Source organism: Aquila chrysaetos, chromosome 3 (assembly GCF_900496995.4).
Source record: "Aquila chrysaetos chrysaetos chromosome 3, bAquChr1.4, whole genome shotgun sequence".
Classification (NCBI taxonomy): Eukaryota; Metazoa; Chordata; class Aves; order Accipitriformes; family Accipitridae; genus Aquila; species Aquila chrysaetos.
The window spans coordinates 41,035,990-41,062,273 of record NC_044006.1 but is presented as its reverse complement, the minus strand read 5'-3'; the positions used below and the strand labels follow the sequence as shown (position 1 = coordinate 41,062,273).

The window sequence follows — 26,284 nt, the reverse complement described above, 5'->3', positions numbered from 1 at the left end:
CTGAATTCTCTTAGCTCAAGTTACTAGGAATTGCTCCACGTAAGCATGGGGTTTTGTTCTTCCTATTCCTGTTGTATGAACAAGAACTCTTTCTGTTACGTTGATGTGCAGATATACTCTTTCTTTGTTCTTCCTCTACCTTCTTCCACCAAGTTAATCCATGTTCCCTCCATAAATGCAGCTCTCAGCTGCTCCATAGTGGAGCTCAAGCTACATAGCTCATATGCCTTTCTTCCTGGAGTCAGAGGCTCTGAAAGCCACTGAACTGCATGTTCACAGCTATCAACATGTAAAAATTAGGAGTATGGAAATGAGAATTAGCTGCCTGAGCTTTCTTTCCAACCACACTGCACCACTGAGGCCAGTTTTTTTTATCTTTTTTTTTTTTTTAAAGACAAATAAAATGAGTAGTGAGAAAAAGCTATTTTAATCAGTATTTTCCAGTAAGGAATGCAACAGGTGCTAAGAGCTGAAGGAAACCCACATCTGCTCCACTGCGACGGTAGGCCCTGCCTGATCAGATTTTATATTACATATTTTGCACATGCATGGATTACTCAGAATCTGAGGAATGCAGCCCATACCGCTGGGAGATCATAAAAATATAAGGAATCCACAGTCTCTCCTGCAGCAGGGATCTGGAATGCCTGTACTGTTTACGCAGCGTTACAATAATAGTAGCCCCAAAAATACTGTCAATATGATTAAAGCCAGTAGTACTCCTAGCCCCAGCCAGAAAGCTGCCAGGTTTACACATTACACTGAGACTTGAATCCTTTTAGTTCTGCATGGGAAGTAGAAGCCCAGCTGCCCACTTCACTTGACCACGAAGATGGAAAGATAAGAATTACCACTGCTTTCAGAAGGGATTAAAAAGGGCTAATACCAGGACAGCCCTCTTCCCCGGTTTGCAGAAGTTTGGGTGCCCAGGGATGCTCATGAACTATTTATGTGTGAATAACAGCTGCTATCTTTGCCTACAGAGTCACCATACCACTAGCCTCTGACTAACTGTCTTGTAAAAAGCTTTGGTGTACATGAAGCGAGGACAGTATATCTACAGCAAAAGTGTATTCTATTTGGTTCAGTGGGGGGAGGAAGGCAAGAGAGTCTCTATTTGGCCTTGTAAGGAGCCACATTCCTTCAACTGCCTTGTAACAAGTTTCAGGGGATAGCCACATTTATATGCGCCACACAGATAATGCACTTGAAATGCTTTGGGACTGATATGAATAGGAACTATTCTTCCCTTTAATTAGCATTTTTGCCAGATGAACACTGCTGCGAAGTGCCAAGCTGTGGAGTCCTCCTGCAAGTTCCAAGAGATACACAACTGACAGCCAGAGCATACCCAAAATCGGAAGATTTCCTTTTGCAGCTACAATTTGTTTTGCCCGCTTGAATGAAAATTATGCAATTATCAAAATGATCACCCGGGATAAGGACAAAAACAAGTCTACTACACAAACTCCGAGAAGTCACACGCAAAACTCAGCTGAATTCTTGCGTAGCTGCGTGATGTTCTTTGAACGGTAACTAACATTATAAACATTGACCACGAAAAAAGGAAATGCACCACTATACTTCCAAAAAGATAGCTTATCATAAAAACATCCAGAATTTATGGGTTTTTTTTAAACAAGTCAAACAGCTGATCCCACCCATGATCATTCACACAAAAAGTAGTTATGCATGACTATTAGACCATTTACAAGCATATTTCTCCAAAACTTCACCTTATGTTCTGACCAGTAGGAAAACTATGCATCTAGAAATGTAGTAAAGACATTAGTTATACTGTCTGAGTGTTGGTGTTCTTGTATTACCAGATGAATTGCCAATTAAATAGCAAGACAGTATGGATTAAGAAAAAAAAAATACAAAAACATTGGCTTGTTTCCTAGCAACAGCTCAGCTAAAATTACTTAACATTTCTACTCAATCAAATGTAAATTTGACTATGTTATCCCTTAAATGTTGATTATAACAGCCCTTTTCAAATGCAAATTCAATGTGTAAAGTGAATGTAAACGTTGACAAAGCTGATATGAAAATCTCCTGATTAACATCGTTTGCATGTACACAGCAACATTATTACAAACCTTCTAAAGCCATAAGAAAATGGAAATTGGATAGAGAATCACCTTCATCATCATCTCCTTCCTTCCCGCTTTGTTTAAGAGCAACACAGACAAAAATATAAAGCCTTTTGGACTGCATGCAAAATTCCAACATTTTAAAAGTGCAGTGCATGAGCTGTATCTGAATGCCATACCTTGTGTTGTTAGCAAATACAATGGAGTGAAAAATTCTGTTTTATTCCTTAGTCCCTGAACTTGCCAATTATAGGAAATACATATAGCACACAGGAGACTGTAAAGTTTATATTACTGTGTAGCCATTGACAGCTTGCAAGTTTTCTTGCCTCTTTCAGCTGCAATTGTTGCATGAAAAAACAACAAGAGGTACAGGGGAAATGAGTACACATTACTCTCAAAGTCTAAAAGTTTGTCCTTTGCACAATTAATCAAATGTGGGATTCAAACACACTTAGTCAGGTATGTATTCACTCAAGGCCAGATTATTTTTCCCTAAGACATATAGGAGATGCTTCAAAAGGGATGTTAAAACATTTCTTCTTGTTGCAGCATTCCTCAGTAAGGGCATTAAAATACATTGTTTTACAATATTTGCATTACATCAGGCTGATTTACTGCTACTTAACCAAAAGTCAACAGGAAGCTGAGAGTAGATGCAGTGTATCTTCAGCACAAAGCAAGTACTCAGAATTAACCTCTTCAGCTGAGAGTATTTTCTAGTAGAAAACACCACCCTTCCTTCTTAATCATCTCAAGAAGGACACTAGGTTCAAACACAAGATTTACATCTACAGACATCACACAGACTTGTGTTTGGCAATAGGGTGAGATTTTATTTTCCATACTGATGCAGGCAGAGATGATAGCTCACAGTGACACACATGTGCTAGTCCAGCACATTTACATGATCAGGATTTGCATGGCATCAGCTACATCAGTGCAAAATGGATAATTTAGCATACATCAGCCATCTTCTAATGTTTTATGGTGCTACGTTTTTAAAGAAAAACAGGAGCACTTTCTTCCTCCACTGCACAGTTTTTTAATATAGTTATTACAAGTCTGTTGAGGATTATCTTTTCTATCCCAGATTAGAGTTGCTACTTTAAGTATTTTAGACTGGACAATCCCCTCCCTTCTACAGCCCCAGGCTGCAAACTTTAGCGATGTCAAATCCTAAAAGCTGAAGTAGAAGACTTCCTAACAAATAGATGAGCACAACAGATGAGTATTGAGAATGCACGATCAGTAAAAATGTTTACATCCATATTAAGCACAAATCACCCTCCTCTCAAAAAGCCAGTCCCACCTCAAAATCATGGGTGTGGGGCAGAGCTGAAAGTGAGTTTTGGGCTTCACCAAGAGCTGGGAAAGGAGGGAAGCCCAAGATGACACATGCAAGAATATTTCATCCTCCCGTGCCAGCTCCTGCCTGTTCCCCCACTGCTTACAAACTTCCTATATGTGCCAGGCAAGGATTAGCCATAGTCCAGTTTCAAAGGTATAGCTCATGTCTGGAGATGCATCCTAATCGCATATGAGCTGGTCTTCTTCAGCAAAGCCTGAAGCAGCAGGAGCTCTAGACCTTATTTCACTGATCCTTCATCCTTATGCTGCACATTTGCTGCTCCATCCCAATCTAGCTTCTGGTAGGAGAAACCAGGAAAGTAATGCAGACTTTTGTGAAAATCTTGAGATACTCTATTTTATTTTTGTTTGGGAATTTTCCAGAAACTCTTTTAGTATAGTATATACAGATGAAAATTAATACTGTTCTCTCCTTATTAATACATTTTTTCAAGTGACTTCTACAGTCTGAAAGCAAAGGTCGGTCACACTGGGTTCCAACAATACACTGCACTGAAAAAGTAACTTTATTTGACCATATGGTACTATAATTAAACACACAGCAAAATACTCTTTGATCTTACAACTCTTTCTGCCTAAATGGCTAACAACCAGATTCTTCCAAACTATATTTTTAGCTGGAACCATTAAAAAAAAAAAAAAAAAAAAAAATCTGAAAGACCTACATCATTGACTGCATGATTTACTATTAACTATACCATTGGCGTATGTGATATGACAGCTGTGTGTTGAAAGATCATTAACTAACTGGACTCTCACCTCAAGACCATGACATAATGGGTCAGGAGCTCATACCCATGACAGTGACTGAAAGAGATAAATCAGTAGTTGTTGAACCAGCAGGACATTTGCATTTGGGAAATAAAATAAGTGACTCTTATGCACCTTACAAAGTTCCTGGAGAAAAGGCGCATTTACAAGTAACATGAGAAACATTTGCTACAGAACAAAATTATGTAAACAAAACAAAGGCAAGACATGCACAAAAAGTTATCCTACACCATATGGACTATCACTGCCAAGAAAGTTCCAGAGATGAAGATTTTAAACAACTGAAACTTAAAAATCAGCAGAAATTAGTTGAATGCAGACAAGGAACCAACAACCAACCATTATTTCTGTATAGAGACTTTAATAGAAAGAAATAGTCTCACAGAAATAGTCTCAAAGGAATTGTTCAGCCTTAGGTGAGGTGCTGCAGGGGCTCCCAAAAATTGCAAGTACACTTATTCAAACTGCATGATGCACTAGGGTCCTCAGCTTCAAGAAAATTAAAATGCCTTAAATTAACCAGTAGCCCAAGAGAAAAAAAAAAGTTTTATTCTGAATAGAACACTCTTGAAGTCCATAGCTGTACGTATGACTGTCTCTCACATATGCTTAGTGCCAGCATTCAATTCAGTGCACTTACAACAATGACAGATGTCAAAGTGAATTTGAAAAAGATTTTATTACCACTCATCACACTCTTAAGGACCAGAGCAGGTCAAGTTCAATGTTCCTCCTTGAGTTTCATATGCCACACAGAAGAGCGCAAAACGTGGTAAGCTTGACACTGAAATAGGAAAGAGGAAAACTATAAAAAGAAAGACCAGAATAAGAACTAGCCCAGATTTAGACAGGAAATTTGAATAAGATTTGTGAACATAAGAGAAAATTAGTTTTTAAACACTTTGTATTCTTAATGGTAGGCCATATCAGAATGTGTTTAAAACAGAAGACAAAACACTTATAAACAAGATTACGAGACACAATTGCCTGTGCACTTTGATGATTGAGAAGACCTCATTCAGACCTGTGCAGAATAAGGCACAATCCAAGACACAAAAGGCTGAAGGACAGACCAATGCAAAAGCAGCTAAGGGTGGGGAGCAGCAAACTCAGAGAAGGGAGGGGAAAAAAAAAAAAAAAAGACTGAAAAATATTAACGCAAGTTCCTAACTCTCCTAGTGAATTATACAAGAAAACAGTTCCTACAGTCAACAGAATCAAAACAAAACCCTGTTCTCATCTGGGAGGTAAATACAGTCAAGGTAATGCAACTCTCACTCTAGCCCTCTAATACCAGGGGCAACATTTACCTTTAACATGACCTACCAGTCAGGAGAAAATCCTCTTTTGGTCTTTGGATATTGGTGTTCATGTGAAAGAAGTGACATGGATTGAGGAAGGGCACAACTGGAGCTTTTATATAAACTTGGTTATAACCACAAACATTTTTAAATGACCCTGGCAAGTCCTTTTATCTTGCAGGCAAACCTCTCTAGATTTAAGAGACGGGGAAGAAAAAAAAAAAACAACCAAAAAAACCCAAAAAACAAACCACATGCCTGTGACTGTATGTGCTGCTTGAGAACAGAATGGTGACCCAGAAGCATTGCCCTGCCTCATGATGAAGACGACCTCAGACAGTCACCATTCACGATCCTGACAGAAGGCAAGAGTGTGGGGGAAGGCAGGAGAGAAAATAAATACGAGCAGTCTTCATAGCAGTTTCAGACTCTACAAGATGGCCTTAGGCCAGACCACAATATGGTTTTGATTCATAGAAAGAAAAACTACGATACATCCAGAGCCTGTGATTTCTGCCATAGCTTCTTTCATGGGCAGTAGATAAACTACCTGATTTAGTAAGTAGCTTCAGTAAGCATCTTTAAACTAACTGAATATCACAGGCACACTCCTTTCCAGCTACCCTGTCTAAGAAGGGCAAAGGCAGGATAAGCACACCAAGACAGTATAAGGATAAGACAAGTGACACTCTTAAGGGACAAGCTGCTCATCAGCACCCACTTTGATCTTTGGTGACTTCACAACGCTACTTTCTGGGTGAAAAAGCAATCTTTCGGGAATCTTTTAATACAGCTCTGTTTTAAAAGAACTAGCTAATCTGTTCTTACTAGCAAATGTAATCCATTACCGCAGCATCACAGACTTCATTTAGCTCAATTCTTGAAGTTTATAAAGAATGGAGAGGATACATAAGACATCAAAAATAAAAACAAAATAGAAGAGAGGAAGAAGGTTTGCTAACTGCAGGAAAGAGCACTCCTACAATCTCAGTCCAACCACTGCTTACATTTTATTCATCAATTCTTTCTTCCAGTTTTTCTCTTTCTGCAAAGACAGCCTGGCAGCACCACATTTTTGTTACTCAATATAAAGTAAAATTCAATCCCAGATCATTAAAAAAAAGAGATAAAGTACTCCTCCAACTCTAGCAAGAGAGTCAGAAACAGCACCTTGCTACCCATCTAGGGTCTCCATCTCTCCCTCACATTCCTTGGGCTATTTTTGGCACAGTGTCCTGGTCCAAGCACACACAATGGAGACACGATCCCATCACTTCACAGAAGGAAAAATGGAGGCAGACAGGAGGAGATTTCCCTTGGCTGACATCATTTTTGCACTCCTCTGAGAACCCATCATCCCCCTTGAAACGGTGCATCGCCGCCTTCAGCACACCCCTGCCTACTCTGCCAGTGTCAGGAGCTTTACTCACTACATGCCATACTCTGCTGGTCTTCACAGTGCTGATGCGCTGTAACTTCTCTCTCATACTCACCATCTTTTTTTTTTTTTTTTTCCCCCAAGCCAGGTTCAAGTACTACTAATACACATCTTACAGCAGCTTCTGGTTATCAACGTCAAAAAGTCAATGAATCATTGCCAGATCCATGGAGCTACAAGTAAGAACGTATAAGAGAGTCATTAAGTCCTACTGTAGTCAGATGATGTATAGTAAAGTTGTTCAACATTTGCCACATCCAAAGCTCTAACCAGCTAAACTTCAGAATAGGAAAATCAAAAAAGAAAGAAAAAAATCAACAACATAAGACATATGTCATAAGACAGCAAGAAATAAATAGGGCAACTAATAAAAAGTCCTTAATAAACCTTGGATTCAGAAATGGTCTCTCAGACACTGCTCTGAAATTAAAGCTCATAGACACAACACGAAGCTTAAAAGTTAAAATACTTGGCTGCTGGGATAAATATTTATGGTTCACCTCATCTGCCCACATATTTGGACCATTTAAGATTTTCTCCTTCACAACCAACTGAGAGGAGATATTTATCAAAGCCTCAGCAGCACGATTTGTGTGACAGAGAAAACCAATGGCAAGAGTATAGTTACTGTAAACATCTGTTTAAAAAAAAAAAAAGGCAATCAGAAATAGAAAGTATTTATCTACTCTCTAGAGTAAAACCCATTTTGAATTCTGTGATCTTGCCTCCTTGAAAGGGAAATTGGACTTCAGTTTCCTACCCAAAACAAAACCAATCTATTTACATGTAACATATTTACAGGTGGACAAAGGAAGCGTAAATATCCTTCATGCATGTACATGTTTGGTTTTATACATTTATGTATAGGCTTATTTACGAGCCTACATCTCCTGATATGCTCATTGGGATCTTTTCAGCAGAGGAATCATCCACATGCAATCCAAAAGCATCAGGGATCATCCAAAGGTTTTTCTTTTGAGAGGTACAAATGACCTCTTCATGTCCTCGGTGCACAAATCCGTCCTGCCCATGCACCTCCCTGGCATCTCACAATTCCTGTAAAGAGGCGAAGACCCAGCCCTGCCACCAGCCCAGGACTGATTCCACCTCCCCAGGTTGGTTCTCCTCCTCTGTGATTTGCTGAGCCATGTAATCCTTGCAGTCACTTCTAAATGGAAAAGACACATTGCCAAACATTCATGTTTATTATTACAGTCAATCAATTGAACTATAATTCTACCATTGTTATCCACCAACACCTTTCCTGCTTAAATGCAATGTATGTTTACTTTATTACTGAGGAGCTCAAATGTTTTCTTTCATAATAAAGTATTCCCTTCCTCCTCCCACCTAAATCAAGGTGAATCCTCATGAATCAGACCAAGATCTGGAACAACGTTTTCACTTCTACAGTGACATGGCCAGATGCAGGAAAGCTGAGAATTAGGATTTCCACCAGTTTTAAGATCAGTTCAAAGATTTCACAACACCCAACACCACCACACAGAGTTAGCATTTTATTATTTTCTCTTTTACAATATTACCGCTGAAGGAAAAGTTCAAGATCTATTACACCAAATGAAATAGCCATGAAGGAGGAGATCAGATGGCAAAACAAGTAACACAAATCTTATAAAACCCCAGACCTATTAGCACTGTGTAGACAAAAGTAGTTTGGATCTTACTCCAATCTGCTTTGCAAAAGGCCTTCTTATTTCCCTCACCCCGCTAGACAGAATCTGCACCAGTAATGCTGGTCACAGTTACATAAAGTCAAAACCATGCAAATTCCACTTCTACACTGTATTTAATAAGCAGATTCATTTCCTCTGTGGTCCATATATACACAGGAAAGTATTGGCTATCTCTTACAAGCAATGCTTTATCCGTTCACCTACAGTCAGCTAAAGCAGTGGGAAACGGCAAAGAAAAAGACGGGACTCCGAATCCTTGATCCAGATCAACTAACTTTAAAGCTGGGTGCAAAGAAACGATGGAAGTCGGAAACAAAACAGAAATCCCTATCTAGTGGTAAGGCATTGGTGATTTTTAGAAATCATCTTTGGCATGTACAGTTCTTTGGGAACACTGGATCTATGCTGAAAAGGAAAACTTAATCCCAACACCTTGTACTCACAGCTAGCTATGGAGTGCAGTGCTAGTAACCCACGCTCAGGAAACAAAGAGCACTGTTTTCATTTTCCTATATCCAGTTCAAGATAGTACCATTAAGCTGACACCACAAGTGTACATCAGCAGGAGAAGATTGTATTTATCTGAAAATCTTTACTCCTCATCAGAAGACCTCTGTATAAGCTACTTCCTCAAAACTGGAGCTGATAAAAATCGGCCAACCACACACACACACACACACACTTGGCATAAGACCCGCAGATCACAAAACGTGTAGGAACTTGTTCCTTCTTAGGAAATGCCCACAATCGATCCTCAAATTCAAGGCCCAAACAAACATTAAAATACCGCAAGCCACTATGCCGTTTATCTAACTCCTTAAACTGTGACCATCACTGCAGTTATCTGAGCACTTGAACACAACTGACAAACATGCACTTAGCAACATATCTCATTATTAATACATTTTTGTGGCAAGCAAACATAAAGGCTTTTTTCTGTTCTCCAACCAAGATATCTGCTAAAGTCTGCATCTCCCCAAGCCAGCCAATATGTTGTTATTCAAGCCATTCTCATAAGGTCACGTCATCGTTACTGGATGTCTTTCATATTACAACACATCCTAAGCAATAGAAACAAAATTATGGCTAAACAAGTTCCTACTATATTAACAAGTCCATCAAATCACTAGAAATGCAATGTTCTCAAATCTGTGCTACAGCACAGAAACAGCTCTGTGCTCTCCCCTGCCACCATCTCCAGAAACAGCAACAAAGAAGGGAGGACGGAGTTGCCTCTACACAGATCTACCTCTTCCTACCACGTCTTCTCTTTCCTCAGGCCATCAGGTAGGAAGAGCTGCCAACCTCCGTTTAGTCTGTGTAAGTACTACAGGTTTTCCACATAACAATCAATCAGTTTTGTTTAACTAAACCATATAGTCAATTTTAAAAAGCACTCAGTACCAAAAGGAGACACTGCAAAAGACCATCAGTTTTCAGAGTGTAAACAGCTCAGCACTTCCTAAATATCAACCCCTCCAGAAAAGTATCTTACGGTGATTATGCAAAAGCTAGGATACATGTTGTCATCCCCCAAATCACTAGTTCTCCCCTCTCAAAAGTAAAGAAAACTCAAGAGTGTATCTATGGATATATAGCAGTCAAAGTGTTAGAAATAGAGCAATATCCCAGTTGTGCTTTCCTCTGGGATGCACAGCCCAGCCATCACCTATGCAACCAGAGGCACCAAACGGTGCATGTGTCTCAGCGTCAGCCAGCAAGTGACATTCTATAACATACAGGCAAGCTCCTGTTTTGTTTAACTCACATGGATATACGCTCAACTAGAAGTGGCAGTATGTTGTTCTGCTCAGGTAAACTCATACTGCTTAGGACATGATTACTCACTAGCTGTTTTGTTTGTAGGAATCCTCTTCCACATTCTACTGCACAGCCATGACACCACAGCATCAACTAGTAGAGAGCAAGGAGACAGGAGGACTGTGAGACTTCAGCTTCATCTTCCTAACAACCAACATAGGATACTCCACTGCCCAACAAGGACACCAACAGAGAAGGCAGATCTCCTTTGCCATGCTGTAAGACACTTTGGGGCTCAAAATATACAACACAGAGCAGTTCAACTTGGTTCATTGTTTTAAAATGGGAGACAGCCAATTTGCTGTCTTGGATGGTTGTGAGATAGAAGTCTGTCTTGGAAAGGAATCCAAATCAGATTTGTATCTACCCAAATACAAACATGAAACCTTCTGGTAACAGTCTTCATGCTTGTATTCTGCTCTTAGTAAAAAGTCAGGGGAAAAAAACCCAACCCAACCAACAAACTAACAAGCTTGCTTTCTTGAGTGCTTGTCATTAGCCCTACCTACTGGATTCTAAAAACTGCCATCATGCAAGATTGCTTAACTTCAGAGGTTCAAAGGTGGGAAGCTGCAATGGGCTCATGGCGAGTAAATCAGAGTACAAATCAGGAGAGGAGGTCCACAAAAACAATCTCAAAATTAGCTGCATACGCCTGCCAGAGAAGCTATTATTAAGTCTGTTCTACTAAGCCACCTACCCACAACAACGAGGTAGAAAGCAACCGAAGGGTACCCAGAAGGGAAGGCCTTTAGGATCTTGAAAAGAGATCTGTTCTGCTGTGGAACCACTGGGAGAGGAAAGGGGAAGAAAAAATAAAAGAAAGAAAGAAAGAAAAAAAGCAGTTCTGCTACAACAGCAACAACACAATGTTTGTTTAGGAGGGATGGGCCACCAGCCCAATCTTTAACGAATTCAAGGACTCCAAACAGGATGGCTTTAAAACTGACCTTAAGAGAAAGTCTACTGTATTCTTGGAAGAACAGGAAGAGGATATGTCATATCTGAGGAGGAGATTGCTTATTTCTTCACCAGGAATACTTCAGCATACAGTCACTTACTGAGAACCAGTGCTTTGAACCCTGCCCTTTGGATGGATTGAGCATTCAGTTCTCAGCATCCTGAGCAGCAAAGCCAAGCAAAAAATTTCATGTCTCAGTTATGTGAAGTTCTGCTTCAAAATGAAAATATGGAGGGGAGTTATCTACATCCAGATCATTAATACTACTCTTAAGGAGCGTGATCTATATAAAATGAATTAAAAAAACAGCACCACAACAGGTCACCTGCAGAGGGGGGAAATTCGGAATACTAAGAGGAATTAGGACAGCTTGAAAAGGTAGCTACAATAACCTACAGAAAGGATCCAATATGAGGAGGTGTTTAGTAATATGAACAAGAGAGGTTTTCAAGATAGATTAGATGAGGACTTTGTGGGCAGTGTACTGAGGATACTTTTGGCATCCATTAAGAGCTCTGAATCTCATCAAGTACGTGCCTCAAGAAGACTGCGTGAACAACCCCAAGCATTCAACCCTAAATGGGTTAGGAGAGAGTGGGTGGCCTGTATACTTGCTCCTGAATTAGGGAGCTCCACTCATCTGTGCAGCAACTGGAGAAGATAACAGAATGAACAGTCAGAAGGGTCAGCAGTAGGTGAGCACAAGACACCAGCTGGAGATTTTTTTTTTAAAGGCAGTAACAGAACAGTAGGCAATTTCTGATTTCCCTAAAAAGCCTAAACCAGGTACCCACCAACTCTACCACAGAACGCACGTGTAACAACTTTCTGCATGGATACTTACTATGCAAAGGGCAAACCACTTTGGGGCACCCAGAACTAAAGTCTGTGATCTATGTGTGTGTAGCAGAATGCTCTGCTGAACGTAACTGCTTATCAAAAGCTAAACACCACCGGAGCAGAGTTTCCTCCATGGACAGTAACAGGTAGGTATGGAATTTATAATCCCTTTCCTTCCACCACCAGTCAGGGCTTGACAGATAAGAAGAAAGGTGGCAGGTGATGAGGGGAGTTGAATTTTCCTGGTTTAGGAAGCAAAGCTAGGACAGAAGAAAGAAAAGATGTAAAGGTCTGTCTTTGTTCCACAGGTCAACACAGATGAGAAGGAAAAAAAAAAATTAATTCCACCCCCCAATTTGTACATTGTTTTTTCAGTCGCGACAGGATGACTAATCCCATGCATCTGTCTTCCCAAAATACAGATATTGGAAGGTTTTTTTTCTTCTTACCTCTGAAGTTCACTATATTGTGTCAATTTGCCAAAACAAACTAAATATTTGAGCTCCTCCTAACCACGTCTCTTCAGTTCTCACTTCTTATCGTAACCACCTGCATCTCTGCAGGCTTCTGAAAGAAACATTTACTTGGTCTTCAATTACAATTAATATTTTAAAATTACACATGCATAAAGATCAGCATGAATTATTGTTCCTAATTATCAATATAACAAGTCTAATGGAATACTGCATAATAAATTTTAAATTATTACACCACATAAGTTAACAATACTTTCTAGAAAAATCTGTACTCAATTCCATGCCATGGTTCTAGCCACACAACACCACTAGAGATTATAAACAAAACTAACAGGCCTTCAATATTTATGCACACCTGCTACTACAGAGCAAGCAATTGCAAAATTATGCGTTTGGGCTCAATCTTGAATTCATGAGGTACCAAGTATCTTTAGCAGCTACTTACACCGTTGCAGGCAAAACTCTACTCCTTTCCAATATTAAAGGGTTTGGGGGGCAGAGCAAGGGGATTTGCTTTCCAAATGCAAATGCTATGGCTTCCATACAGGCAGGGTCAGGGAAGAGGCATTCCTTCGTTTCCAGAACACTCAGTTGTAGTAAGCAATCCTGCGGCTGGCACACTGTGCTGTTTGCAAGAACAGAAGGGGTCACTAGCTGTACATCCACCATGTTTCAGAGGTCAGTGGAATAAAGTAGAATTAGAGTGATACTGCTACAGGAACTGCACTTTTTATTTAAAAAAGAAAGAAAGGAAAAAGTCAGGTCGCCACTGAGAAAAAAAAACGCAGTTATCAATTAACCCAGTATATCTTCGGAACATTCATTAAGCTTAGAAACTAATGTTCATTTCTGTTATATTTGTTTCAATATTTGAAATGCACTTGAGGCCATACATACAGTTCAGGTATAGCAAGAGCAGATACAGAATTTCTCACCCATCTCTTTCACAATAATTTCTAACTCAGAGATATGAAAATTGCTACAGAACTAAAATTCGTCAGGTAAAGGCTGTTCAAAGGCAATTTTGGTGTTTGTTTGTTTGTTTTTTTAATTAAAATCCAACCACTTAATATTAAAATACAAGAATGCAACGAAAAATATCCACAGAAGGTAACAGCAACAAATACCTTTTCCCCATCCTGGGCATTCAGTTATTGTTGCATACCTGAACAAGCTCTTGATATTTACCCTGGCTCTGGAAGCAGGTTGAGCGAGCCACTAAAACTGACTGACATATAACCATGTTCCAGATCACAGTGTCCAACACAGACTTTATCTCTCTGCTGAATCTGGTCTAAAGAGAGCCCTGGGTACTTGCACCAAGGTAACTGTCAGCAAAGACAGGGTATTTGCTCTGTTCTGAAGACAGGCTCTTCACAATCTCACAAAAAACTTGTCAGTGAGAAAGGGGTTATTCGGGATAGCTGAAACGAGACAAAACATTAGGTACAGGTAGCTAACTCTCTGGATAGCTGCCCTAGGACAGAGACCAAAATCTGCAACCACTGTTAAACATGGCTGCTGAAGATAAAGCATGAGGACCGACACAGCTACAGTGTCGGCACTTCCCATCTATAAGAGCATTTACATAGTTCAAGAGTATTTAGTCAATTTAAGAGATTTTCTGAGATGTAAGGAAAATGCAATTATTACCAATGCTAGGACTGTGTGGAAAGAGTCCTACAGCCCAGGTACAAAGTCCTTCTGAAGTATAGCAAGTGCTTACACTGTGCCTGGGAAAAGGAAGATTCCCTAGCATAGACCTGTGAAGTGAAAGTGCATACAAAAAAAGCCATGTAACATTATCTTCCCACCCTCCACAACCACACCACTACCTTGCCCCATGTCTTCCCAGGAGCATAGAGCACTTTAGTTTAACTACAGTGGACCACCCTAGATCAATCTAGTTCCTCCCTGGAAGGCTGTGCAACCATGGGATTTTATTTTAAACACCTTTTAGCTTTCTTTTTCCCTCAAAATACCATATTAGTTCTAAGCAATTTTTAGTGAATTTTACTGTCAATGAAGCTGTCAACTGCCTGGTCCACACTGCCACATCCACGGTACTCTGCATTTGGATGAATAACCCCCAGACTGAGTGCACAAAGCAGCATACTCCTGAGCCTCTTCTCTCTTCTGTGCTGTCACTGCTGCAGAGATTTTTCACTTCCCTTCCACAAATCCATCTTTTTCACATTAGCATACTCATAAAGTGAGTCAGGAAGCTCTTGCAATATGGCCCAAACAAATTTATGGGGAAAAAACAGTTCTTTGGGTTTTTCCTTAGATTCCACTTATCTTTCCCCTCCCTCTATACAAAAAAAAAAAAAAAAAAAAGTTCAAATAATGAAGACCTGACACCTTGGTAGGAAGGCTCTGCAGGCATCCCAAGTGCTTAACAGGATAAACAGGAAGAAAAGCTCCCTGGCCCCAAACTGAAATAGAGATGAGTATATGAGTAGTTCATTGTTACTTTTTGCATCAAAACTGGGACCTTAACAACTCTCACATCACCCAGTTATCCCAGTACAACCATCAATGATGACGCCTGCGAGGTAGCAGACACCTCTCTACTCAACAGCAAGTTAGAGAAGTTGCAACACTTCTCCAACAAATTGCTAGAAAAAACATGTAAACTTCCAGCGTTTCCCTACAAGTTTGTCACCAAATTTACTTGCATCAACGTCAGTCCTTTGATCTGAAGACAAAGGAAGCAAGGGTAGACCTCAGTAATTTGGTTTGCAGCTTTCACCTGCAAGCAGGCAAGCATCTGAAGTCTACACAAAGCCTTTAAATGAATTTTGAGGTCACTCCCATAACACTAATACACACACTCTCTGATGAAGATACACAGCAGGATTGCATCAAAGTAAACGACTGAAATAATGACATAGTGTTATTTTCTTCACTGAATGCCACTGTCATCTACCATGTAAGGGGCTGAGTTCACATTCATGTACCCATACCAATCTCATACAGCATCAAAATTGGATCTCTTGCCTCTTAAATGTACTACCTCCCAGTTTCTGGGTTACAGCTCCACTTGCTTCTATTGGGATAATTCCAAGAAAGTAAGATGGTGACTGCATTACACACTGCTGAAGAAGTAAGCGATACTTTACATCTATTTCTTCCTTTCCACAGCATACTCAGATATTCAGCAGTTCTATTTTTAGTCAATGAATATTTACTATCTGTCAAAATATGTTGGGGAAAAAAATGAATTTCCAGAAAGAACAGAAATGTTTGCAGCTTACTCAAATTTGACAAAGTAGTCTTGGAGGAAATAAAAAAAGCAAGAAAAAGGGGGGGGGGGGGGGGAATCTCAGAAGTGTCCAAATATTTTCTAAATTAAAAAAACATTTTCTTGGAGCAGTTTCAGCAATGCCAACATTTCAAAATGAAAGTGCTCAGCTTTTCACAAAAAACTCTTAAAAAATAAGATGGCCTCTATTAGCATGCAGTGAAATCTTTCTCAAAATCAGAAAAAGTGTTTCAAAATTCACCCACAATGAAATTCTAATCTTTTTGGCCATAAAGAACTGACCAGCTTGGCTTCAAAACCCCACTCACTTTTGTTTCCCTTAAACTGATAAATTTCTTCTTCTATGTCTACTCCATCCTTTGTAACACAAGATGGAACATTAAAAAGATATAACACCTGTATTTAAGCCAATTAATTCTTTAATGAATTACAGTATCTTAAATGAAACTGCACAGTAGTAATGTACTCCATCCTGGGCACTCATCAGAGACACAAACAGCACCACAGTGTCATCAGCATCTCTGGTGAAAAAATCCATTCTCCTTGTTTATCTTAGCACAAAGTTAAGAAGGAGCCTCCTAAGAATTCAGGGTGAAAAAAGCAAATATTAATAGCAAAGAAAAATCATTAAACCATAAACTGGAATATTTCTTCTATTCTACAGATCAGAATATTGTTCCAGCCTCTTGTAACTAAAGAAAAGTATAATAAACCATATGTACTCCCCCAAAGCATTTCCAAAACTCTCAAGATAGAATTCCACACCAAGTAACAGGAACTGGTTGTTTAATTTTAATTGTGCAATTATTCACTGAGAAAGTCCCTTAAAACCAAGGATTCTTTTTTGTTAAACACAGCTGATTTATCAAATCAATTTTCTAATTGCTGCCGTTTCAAATTAACACTAAAATCTTTGCCTCTGCCTTTCTCAAAGTGTATATAGCCGCTATTTACTTAGATGTTTATCATCCAACTTTTGAATTACTGCTGCTTACTAGAGACAAATAAAATTAATTCTCAGTGAAATACAGCTTATTCAAGAAAAAGAATTATAAATAAAGGAAAAAAAAAAAAAGCACATTCAGGAGCAACATAAAGAGTACACTGGAAGCAGCTGGCCTCCACTGCTTACTTCTTTTGCATTAAAGTATTCTGCAGCTTGACACAAAATAGTTCTGATTATTTGTTTGTATTTGCATTATATTATATCAGAGGAAGGAATGGTAGGTAAGATTATCTCCAGATTGAACACATAAGTTTCTTCATCTTCTAGCATTGCCTCTTCTTCAAATTATTTTTTATTATACAATTCCTGGTCTTTTCACATTCCCCAAGAAATGATGAAGTGAAAAAAAAGGTAAGTTGACTGGCAGCCACCTGATTATTTTACAATTCTCATAAGGACTGCAGGTTAGCTACAAAAACATCTTCTCACACCCTGAAGAGCAGACATGATAATCACTGTAAGTTTCCCCCCAAAAGTAAGTATGCCCTACACAAGTGAAGTATAACACTACTGCTACAAGTTACCTGATGTTTCTTCAGTTTTTCATTTTGACTCATATTTGCGTAGATCTGTTGGTGTACAAGCGGAGCAATCCCTGCCGATGGTAGGGACGCAGCCCAGCAGCAGGCCTCACCCAAAGTCACTCAAGTTGGCAGAGGAAAAAGGAAAGATCCCTCTTAGCTTTATGTGAGGCCTTCAATCTTTAAAAGGAAAAATCAGTTTGCAGCATGTTCACAGGTGTTTGCTTTCAGCCCCTTCTTCCTAGAACATACACCACTCAAGCTTTACGCCATTAAGACACTTTATGCCTTAGCCTCGACGTACTTGGTAACCTCAGAACAAGAACAAATTTCACAGCACAGAAGTATATAAAAAAAAAATAATCATGTTTTAGTTAAAGTTTAATGGCAATTCCATTTACCTCCATATGATTAATATAACCTAGCATTTGTTACAAATGTTGCACTTACATTTTAACACAATTTAAATTCAAACCCAAAGAGCAAAGGAAACCAGACTTGGAACTGGAAAGTAATCCAAATACCTGCTCTGCTCAAGATTACAAGTGGGGAAAAAAGTGCTGATTAGAACTGTTAGTCAAAAGAGAGTCTATTTGATAGAAAAGCCTTCCTGAAACAGAAGAGCCTTCCTCACCACACCAACTTGCAAAGCAAATAACCAACATCCTTGGAACAGACATCCTTCCACATCACTGTGAAATGCATTTTCAATAAATAACAAAAATTACAGCTGTAGAAGTGCTGGGCAGAGGATGAACTTAAGATAAATGTAGCCATAAATGTAGAAAGTTGCTTTCCATGAACAATAATTAGTACTGCTGCTGAGGTAAACACACATAATTGATCTTTTATTTTGCAAGGCCACACGTTCACGCACATTACCAGCAACTAAGCATGGGTCTGTCCTCCGATTTCCAGACACTGAACACAGCATCCCATATACCTAGTTGCCACATCACTCACAGTGTAACAAGCCTTGGGTTAAGATCTATCACCTCTTCAAAACAGCCAGTCTCAACTCCAAATGTTAAATTACACATTGAGCAAGTGCTAAGAGAGTTACATGATGGTAATCCCTTAAATGATGTTCACACTCTCCTGAAAAGCTCAGCTTTAAGCGAACAAAATCTTTCATACAGACTTAAGTTTGCTAGGCCTTCCAGAAATGCTTGTGTGTAGCTCCTCACCCTCATCTTTAGCAACATAAAAGGTTTGCATCTTTTTATGCTTGTTTTACACAACATACCGGGGGCTCCAATATATAGAAGCTGTCATCTATGTCATATTGCACTTTATCCAACATACTCATGGAAGTTTGGGCAACACAGGAGAGGGGAGTGACGCACACGTTTTAGCAATACCAAATTCCATTTTGGCATGTGCTCACAGCTGGCTTGTAATTCAACACCTTTTACTATCAAAGTGAGGATACAGCACAACCGTTATTAGCATTTCTGGGAAAATATTGAAAGGGCCAACTTTAAGCAAGCTGCATGCATTCAGCCAATGGATTATTAAACCACTCGAGCTCTTTGCTGTGGAATCTGGCCCCTTGACTGCCTAATACTAAATAAGAACTGAAGCCACTGAAGGTAGCAGATGTCAAAGTTACCACCAGACATAGAATTTCAAAAGCTTCTTTCCCCCTCCACATGACCTGAACTTTGCAGATGGGTAGTATTTTATACGTAAGATTTTGGTCTGTCTTCCGCAACTATTCTTTTATTGAAGAAGTTTTATTTTTCCTGCTAATCCTGTCACTTAGGAAAGCAGCTGCCTCTGCTCCCACAGCAAGTACTGTTCTGTTACAGGACCCATCCTAATATTTGGGAATCGGTCAACTTTGATGAGAAGCATCATAGCTCCCAGTTCCAACAGCAATATAACACAAATACCTTACTGGAAGCTATCCAACACCAGGACTTCCTACAGAGTTATGATGAAATGTTCAGCAACAGTAGATCATCTTAGTTTGTGTAATTACTGTATAAGCAGATAGTCTTCTTTTTTTCCTTCAAATTCTTCTAGCAGTGTCAGTGCAATACAATTAACAAATTCTACTTCCACTAAGATAAAAGTGTCTTCCGATTTATCTTATGTATCTCTTCATATCCACTCCTCTATCTCTTTGGGCCCACCACTGTATGTTCAGACACTCATTTCATTCACATCCATTTCCTCAATGCTCGATGAGTCTCAGAAGCAGGACTGCTCACATCAGCCATACAGCTACACACGTGCCTATGGCATGTCAGTACTTATCATGAACCAAGCGAGCACATAGTGGCTCATACAAGCAACCACCTCATCTGACACATGATTAAAAATATTCTTCAACTAGAAATACAAAGCAAAAATTAAAATAAATACAACAATGTTGTCAAATCTGATTAAGAAATTCAGTTTAAATATTGGCTCTTCAGCATCAGAGTAAACTTTGTATCAGCAACTAGCTTTAAGGAGCTACTTGTCGCCACACTAAAGGATGCAGTTCAACCATGGGTAGATTAAGGAAGAATCAAATCACGGGGAGGAAGCCCCCCCCCCCCCCCCCCCCGAAAACCCAGAAACCAAAGTGTGTGACCCTCTGGACTTCTATGCACAGCTGAAAATACCCCAGAAGATTACTTATACCAAGTTAAGACTTAAATGTAATTTCAGAAACACTCTGTGGAACTAAAGGTGCCACTCCTCCTCTCTTGACAGTACGCTGGGGAATTGACGGGATTAAGTCCATTCCATTCTATAGTGTGAACCTGACAAAGAGCAGTAAATTAGGCCTTTTGCTCCCAGACTAGAGACATCAGAAAAGTCAACCTGCAAGGGATCAGAGCAGCCAAAACCAAGAGGCAGGGAGATGGCCTAGCAAGGCAGACTAAAAGCACCCCTTCTCGGCACACTTGCAGAGAAGATAACAACAGCACTTCAGGTTGCTTGGACAACACGCTGGTAGAAAAAGCTCACAGAAAAGCATTTATTAATCAGCAGTTTTAAATCAATGCCTATTTTCAGGTGTGAGCCACAGAAAATGTGAATACGTTGTTTGATAGTATTGCTACAGACTTAAGAGTTCCCCCTGCAGAACATGGTCTTGTTGCAGAGGACACCAGTAGGGCCTTATGAAAGACCTCAGAGCAGTGCTCCTGAGCTAGCCTAATTCTTCACAAGTCTTCAATACATAAATGCAAAACCCAGAAAGCAGCTGATATGCTCATGGGCATGTAGCACCACCTCAGAGCTGACTATTTCATCCAATGGGCACAACTCTCCCAGGTTATCTGCACTGATACTTTTTCAAGTAACTGGTAATTTATCAGGAGGCCACTAAGATGTAAAAGAAAAAAACCAAACCACTGTACACTGAATTATTTCATTACCGTATGATTATTCATGAGTGTTAGGAGTAAGGAAAGCAACTACAGAATGCCTCAGAAACCACATATATTCTGTCCCCAGAATACCGCAACAGTGTGTCCTTGCCCTAAGATGAGCTTTATTTGCAAGGTTGACCAAAAAAGATCCCTCAATAAGTATTTGTTCCCACTTTTTCAGAGACACAATACAGCTCTGAAAAACGAGCAAATTCTTACCAGCACTCCACTGATGATGTGAATGATTATTAACCTGTCCCGTGAAATGTGGCAGAGCAGCAGCTTTGCAGCAGCCAGACCATCAAGAGCCCATGCCATACACACCTCCCCCCATAGAGCTGTTTGCAGCATCAAGTTTGTTATCCGTGCTGTAACACTGTCTGCCCAGCAATCGCCCACTTCAGTTTAAACTAATAATGGAATATAACTCAATCAAGTTTTCTTCATTCCTGCAGCACACACAGAATGTCCAAACCAATGTGTTTATTATATAGCAGGTTACTCTTCACTCAATATGCCAAAAACTACAGTCAATTTTTCAAAGCAACAAATTTCAGTGCACATTTCTAGACCTATATGACAGCAAAAATTGGACGCCGTTTGCATCAGACCTACTGAGAAAGTAATTCCAACATAAGCTCCTATTCAGACATTTACTCCTTTATGTCCCAGCTGCCTTTGGAAAGGTTAATCACCTCTTGGCTGAGCGCTGATCTGGTGAGCTTTCATAGATTCTCATCCTTCAGGCTGCACCGGGAGCCCCTCACACACCAAACCGTACAGCTGAGCCTCCATGTGAGAACTGGGATCCCTACTCGGTGTCACTGGTGCAACTCCTTACTGATTCTTCCAGTGTTTGGTACAGGTGAGTCACATAACATACCCGCACCTTGTATTCACAAGCAGGTCAAGTTTAACCTGCCATCACACTGAGGTGAAACACTAAAGATGAAGCACGAGCAGCAACCTTACATCATTCTCCACCAGTTTCTACTCAATCAGCTGCATGTGTGACATATGTGCAAAGTTTCAGTTGTGTCTTGCAAGTCTTGGCAAATGACACGCTTGATTAAATGTACGCATGTTCAATCTGTAATACTTTTAACTTTGAGATAAGAAAAAAATAATGAATAGTGGCTACAGAATTAAATATACAATGATTAAGAAATTACAGTATTTCAGCATGAAGTTCTCCTCTCTGCAGAATAGTCTTAGAATCGCTGATCGGTGATTAAACAGCAATGCACAGACTGCATAGGCTGGACCGTATCTTTTCTGACACCCTGTGGGCTGTGGCACCTCGGGGCTGCTAATCTACTTGAGGGACACACAAAATGACTTATGAACTTTCATTTTGGGAAACTGTTTCCCCTAAGCTTTTCTGGTGTAACGTGATGCACAGTGTAGAAAAAGCCAAGAACCTTAGATACAAAAAAAACCCCAACTATCACAACAGTATGCTTGCACCATGTCAAGTCATAAATTACACAGTTTTGCGGTATGTGGTTTTGTTACCTCATACTAGGCATCGTGATAATTATAAGAACCACACCTTTCATCTCGCTGACCTATAACATTACATTAATGTAACATTACACTCGCAATTTAAGCTTCAGTGATTTTTTTCAGCTATCCGGGCCTGCCTATTAAAACTTAATAAACTGAAATGCACACTAGCGTCATCGTTTTGCAGCAGCATGTTGTTGTATCCTCATCCTTCCAGTGAAACATGGGAGTCTCCGGTCGCTAGATGCTTAAAACTTCTGTATTTCCGCCCCCCCTCCCCGCCCCGATTTTAAAACTTGGTCTGCTTCAAAGAGCTCAATTTTTGACAGTTTAAGCACCCTATTTTATTAGCAGAAAGTCGGAAAGTTTCGGAGGGGAAGCAGCCTAGAAGCCAAGGCAGCACACCTGCCGAGGCCGAAGAGCGAAGGTGCGGGGCGGCGGCAGCCCAGCGGCGGGGCCGAGCCCGGCTGGGGACGGCGCAGGGACGAGATGCTTTGCTAGAAGGCGGGGCGGGCGGCGCGGTGCCGGCCGGCAGACCCTCCACGCCGGCACGCCTCAGGCCCGGCCGGGCGCCGGCAGGCCGGTCCCGCCGGAGGGGGGAGAAGGAAAGTTGGCGCCCGCGGCCGGCCGGGAGCCGCGCCGCCCCCTCCTCCCCTGGGCGCCGCCCGCGCTGCCGAGGGGCGGCCCCGGCGGCCCCTGCGCACGCTCCCGCCCGCCCGCCCGCCGCCCATGAGGCGCCCTCGCCGGGAAGGCACTGACGAGTCATCGCCCCGCCGCCCGCAGGCCCGGCGGTGTCCCCGCCCCCGCGCCCCTGGCGGGACGGGCGGCTGAGGGGAGCGGCGGCCGTTGCGCGGCACGGGGCGAGCCTACAGGTGATGATCCAGCGCGGCCTGGCCTGGGCTCCGCGGCTAACGGCAGCGGGTCGCACCGCGGCCGCCTTCGCCTCCTGCCCGGCCGGCCCCGGGGGCTGCACCGGCGGCGCGGGTCGCCGGCCCCATCGTTGCCGCCGCCCGGCCTCCCTCCCTCCCGCCCGCCGCCGGGCCCTCCCTCCACGCCCACCGCGCCGCCGGCCCCGGCCTCCCTCACGCCGTCCCTCCGCCGAGAGGCGCCTCCCGCGCTGCGGCGGCCGGTGCGGCCGGAGCGCGACCCGTCCTCCCCACCACACCTAGCAACAGCGCTGACAGGACGCAGTGGCGGCGGCGGGAGGAGGAGGAGGAGGAGGAAGCGGAATGGCTGCCGCGGCGGCGGCTCCCTCCCCGGAGCCCTGACAGCCAGAGCCGGGGCGGAAGCAGCAGGCGGCGTGCTGTGCCTGTCCTCCTCCCTCCTCCACCGCCTCCTCCGGGCTTCTGCGCTCCCTCCTGCCAATGCAAACTAACTCCCCCTCGCCAGGGCCGGCGGGCTGCACGCCTCCCCCGCACCCACCCATGCCGCCGCCACCGCGCCGCACGCCGCCTCCCCGAGGAGCCCTCCACGTCGCCCGCAGGACCGCTCCTGCCGCTCCTCGCCCGCCGACCTCCCTCCCCCGGCGGCCACCGCCGCCGCGCCCCAGCTCCCACTGCACCTTGTGCCCCCCACCCCACCCCGCCCCGCGCCGCGCCGCGCCGCCGCCGCCTCACACGCGGCCCCCACGCCCCCCGCGCCGGCCGCCGCGGGGCGCCCCCGCCGCCCGCCCTGCCTTGCCCTGCCCTACCCTGCCCCGGCCGCGGCCCCTGCCCCGGCCCCGCCGGGCACTCACCGATGTGGTTGTCCTCGATGTGCTCGATGAGCTCCGCCAGGGTTGGGAAGTGGAGCCCGCAGCCCCCGAACCTGCAGGCGTTGGAGAAAAAGGAGGCGGCGGCGATGCCTGTCATGGTGTTACATCGAGATCCCCCTGCGGTGCCTGCTCTGCCAGGGCCGGCGGCGGCAGGGCGGGGAGAGGCGGGGGCAGGGGGGAATGGGACGGAGAGAGAGAGATGGGGAGCGAGAGAGAGAGAGAGAGAGAGAGGGTGGGGGTGGGGAGGAGGAGGTGGCGGCCGCGGCGGCGGCGGCGGCAGCAGCAGCAGCAGCAGCGTCGGGAGCGGCGGAGGGGAGGGACGGGCTGGGTGGGGGGAGATGAGGCAGCCGCAGCTGGGAGGAGGGACCAGCGCGGCTCTGTAACAGCTGTGCTGCCCCGGCGGCGGCCGCCGGCAGCGGGAGGAGCAGGGCACCCGGGCCGCCCTCCGCGCCCGCCGCCGCCGGGGGACACCCGCGCCTCCCTCGCCGCGGGGGCGGCGGAAGCTGCCGTCCGGCACCGAGCGGGGGTGGGGAGGGGAGGAGGGCGCGCTCCGCCGCTAACTTTCCCCCTCAGCCTCTTGCGGGCGGCTGCGGGGCCGGGGGCTGCAGTAGCGGCCGGCGGGGCGAGGGGAACTGCTCCTGGGGTAGGTGCTGGGGCCGGGACGGTGGCGCCCGCCCCGGGGGGCTCTCCCGGCCGCCGGGAGTTGACTCCTAACGCGCCCGTCGCCTCCACCGTACTGGGGGGAAGCAACCAGCCCTCGCCGAGGTCGCTAAACCGAGGGGCGGTCGTTCCTTCCCCGAGGGGAGCCGAGGCCGCCAGACCCAGCCCTCACCTGCCCGGCGACGAGCCGGAGGCCCGGGGCACCTGTGCGCCCTACGGCCGGCCAGGCCTCGGGGGTAGGGGGGGGTCCCCCGCCCGAGCAGCCGGTTACGGCCCGGGGGCCGGATCCTTCCCGCCTTCGCCCGGCGGCCGCCAACATGCCCGCTGAGGCGGGGCAGGGGTGTGAGGCGGCGGCCCTGGGGGGGAAGTTAGCAGGAGTCGCGCACACACCTCGCTCCCAAACCCTATTTTGACTTTTTGTCTCCAGAAAGCTATTCAGCAGAGAGGCTGATTAATTGATTTTAATGAAGGTCTCCCTAGGCTCAAAATCGCAGACAGCTTTATTTAAAATTAAAAGGGAAGAAAAAAGAAGTGAGAGATTGCTTGTCAGGAAGGCTCTTCTCCACACACACCCCCACCCCTCACCCCCGTTTTATAATCATCTCTCTTTTTTCCATATTTATATGGTTCTACAATATTATTAATGATTTTGAGCAGAAGTGTGACTAGAAAAAGCCTTAAAATCTGTATGAGGCTCTCCTAATTGTACAGACATAAGTGATTCCACTGGTCCCGCTGATGGATAACAGTCCCAGGCTGTTCTCATCTCTGTAAAATTAAGCATGTGCATAAGAGTAAGCGGAGCCCTTGCCTGTTTTATTAACTGTATGGCAAGTGGGAACGTTCCTAGCATTGGTGTGGGAGCCGAAGAATAGCAAAGCCGAAAAATGCAGTAGAATGGTTAGTGAATGGAAAGATGAATATTTGCCCATTTGCTTAAAGCATGAAAAATCTTGGAGCTAGTTCCTGGTGTCTGTCCTGTATATCAGAGAACCTATTGTTTGTGGTGAGAAAACAAGCTTTATCCTGCAGGTTGTTTCAGTCATTTTCTTACACATTCACTTTAATACTTTTCTGATGTTCTGCCTTCATCCAATTGTATTTTTCTTGATGTATGAATCCACTCCATTTAGTTTATATCAAAGTAAACAAAGCAAGCACAACCCCTACTTTCCAGAAAAATACCATGTGAAGAAGCCTTCTCTTACTGCAACACGTAGTTTGTAAATAGAATTTGCATAGCCGTGAGATGCTGTAACAATATTGTAGATTTTACACTTTAAAACAAAATGGTAGCATGGGCACACGGCAGTTGATAATATGTTTTCAGGGCTGACTGTGGTCACCCTGTAGTCTAGAGGGTTGGGGAACTGCTGCTGTTAGGCGTTTCATGAAAATGTGTAATTCTTTTGAATAATGCAGATGGCTTTGCT

The 26,284-nt window shown here is 43.3% G+C and overlaps 1 protein-coding gene across 1 annotated transcript in view; it reads right to left on the bottom strand.

Moving 5' to 3' along the window:
* JAZF1 (JAZF zinc finger 1) overlaps window positions 1–24,402 on the bottom strand; it is a 201,021-nt gene extending 176,619 nt beyond the window's left edge. The window contains exon 1 of the mRNA XM_030010210.2: window positions 24,174–24,402. Within this exon, the coding sequence (XP_029866070.1) occupies window positions 24,174–24,288 (115 nt within the window). The 5' untranslated portion in view covers window positions 24,289–24,402. The remainder of the gene's footprint in view (window positions 1–24,173) is intronic.
* Between the last annotated feature and the right edge of the window lie 1,882 nt (window positions 24,403–26,284).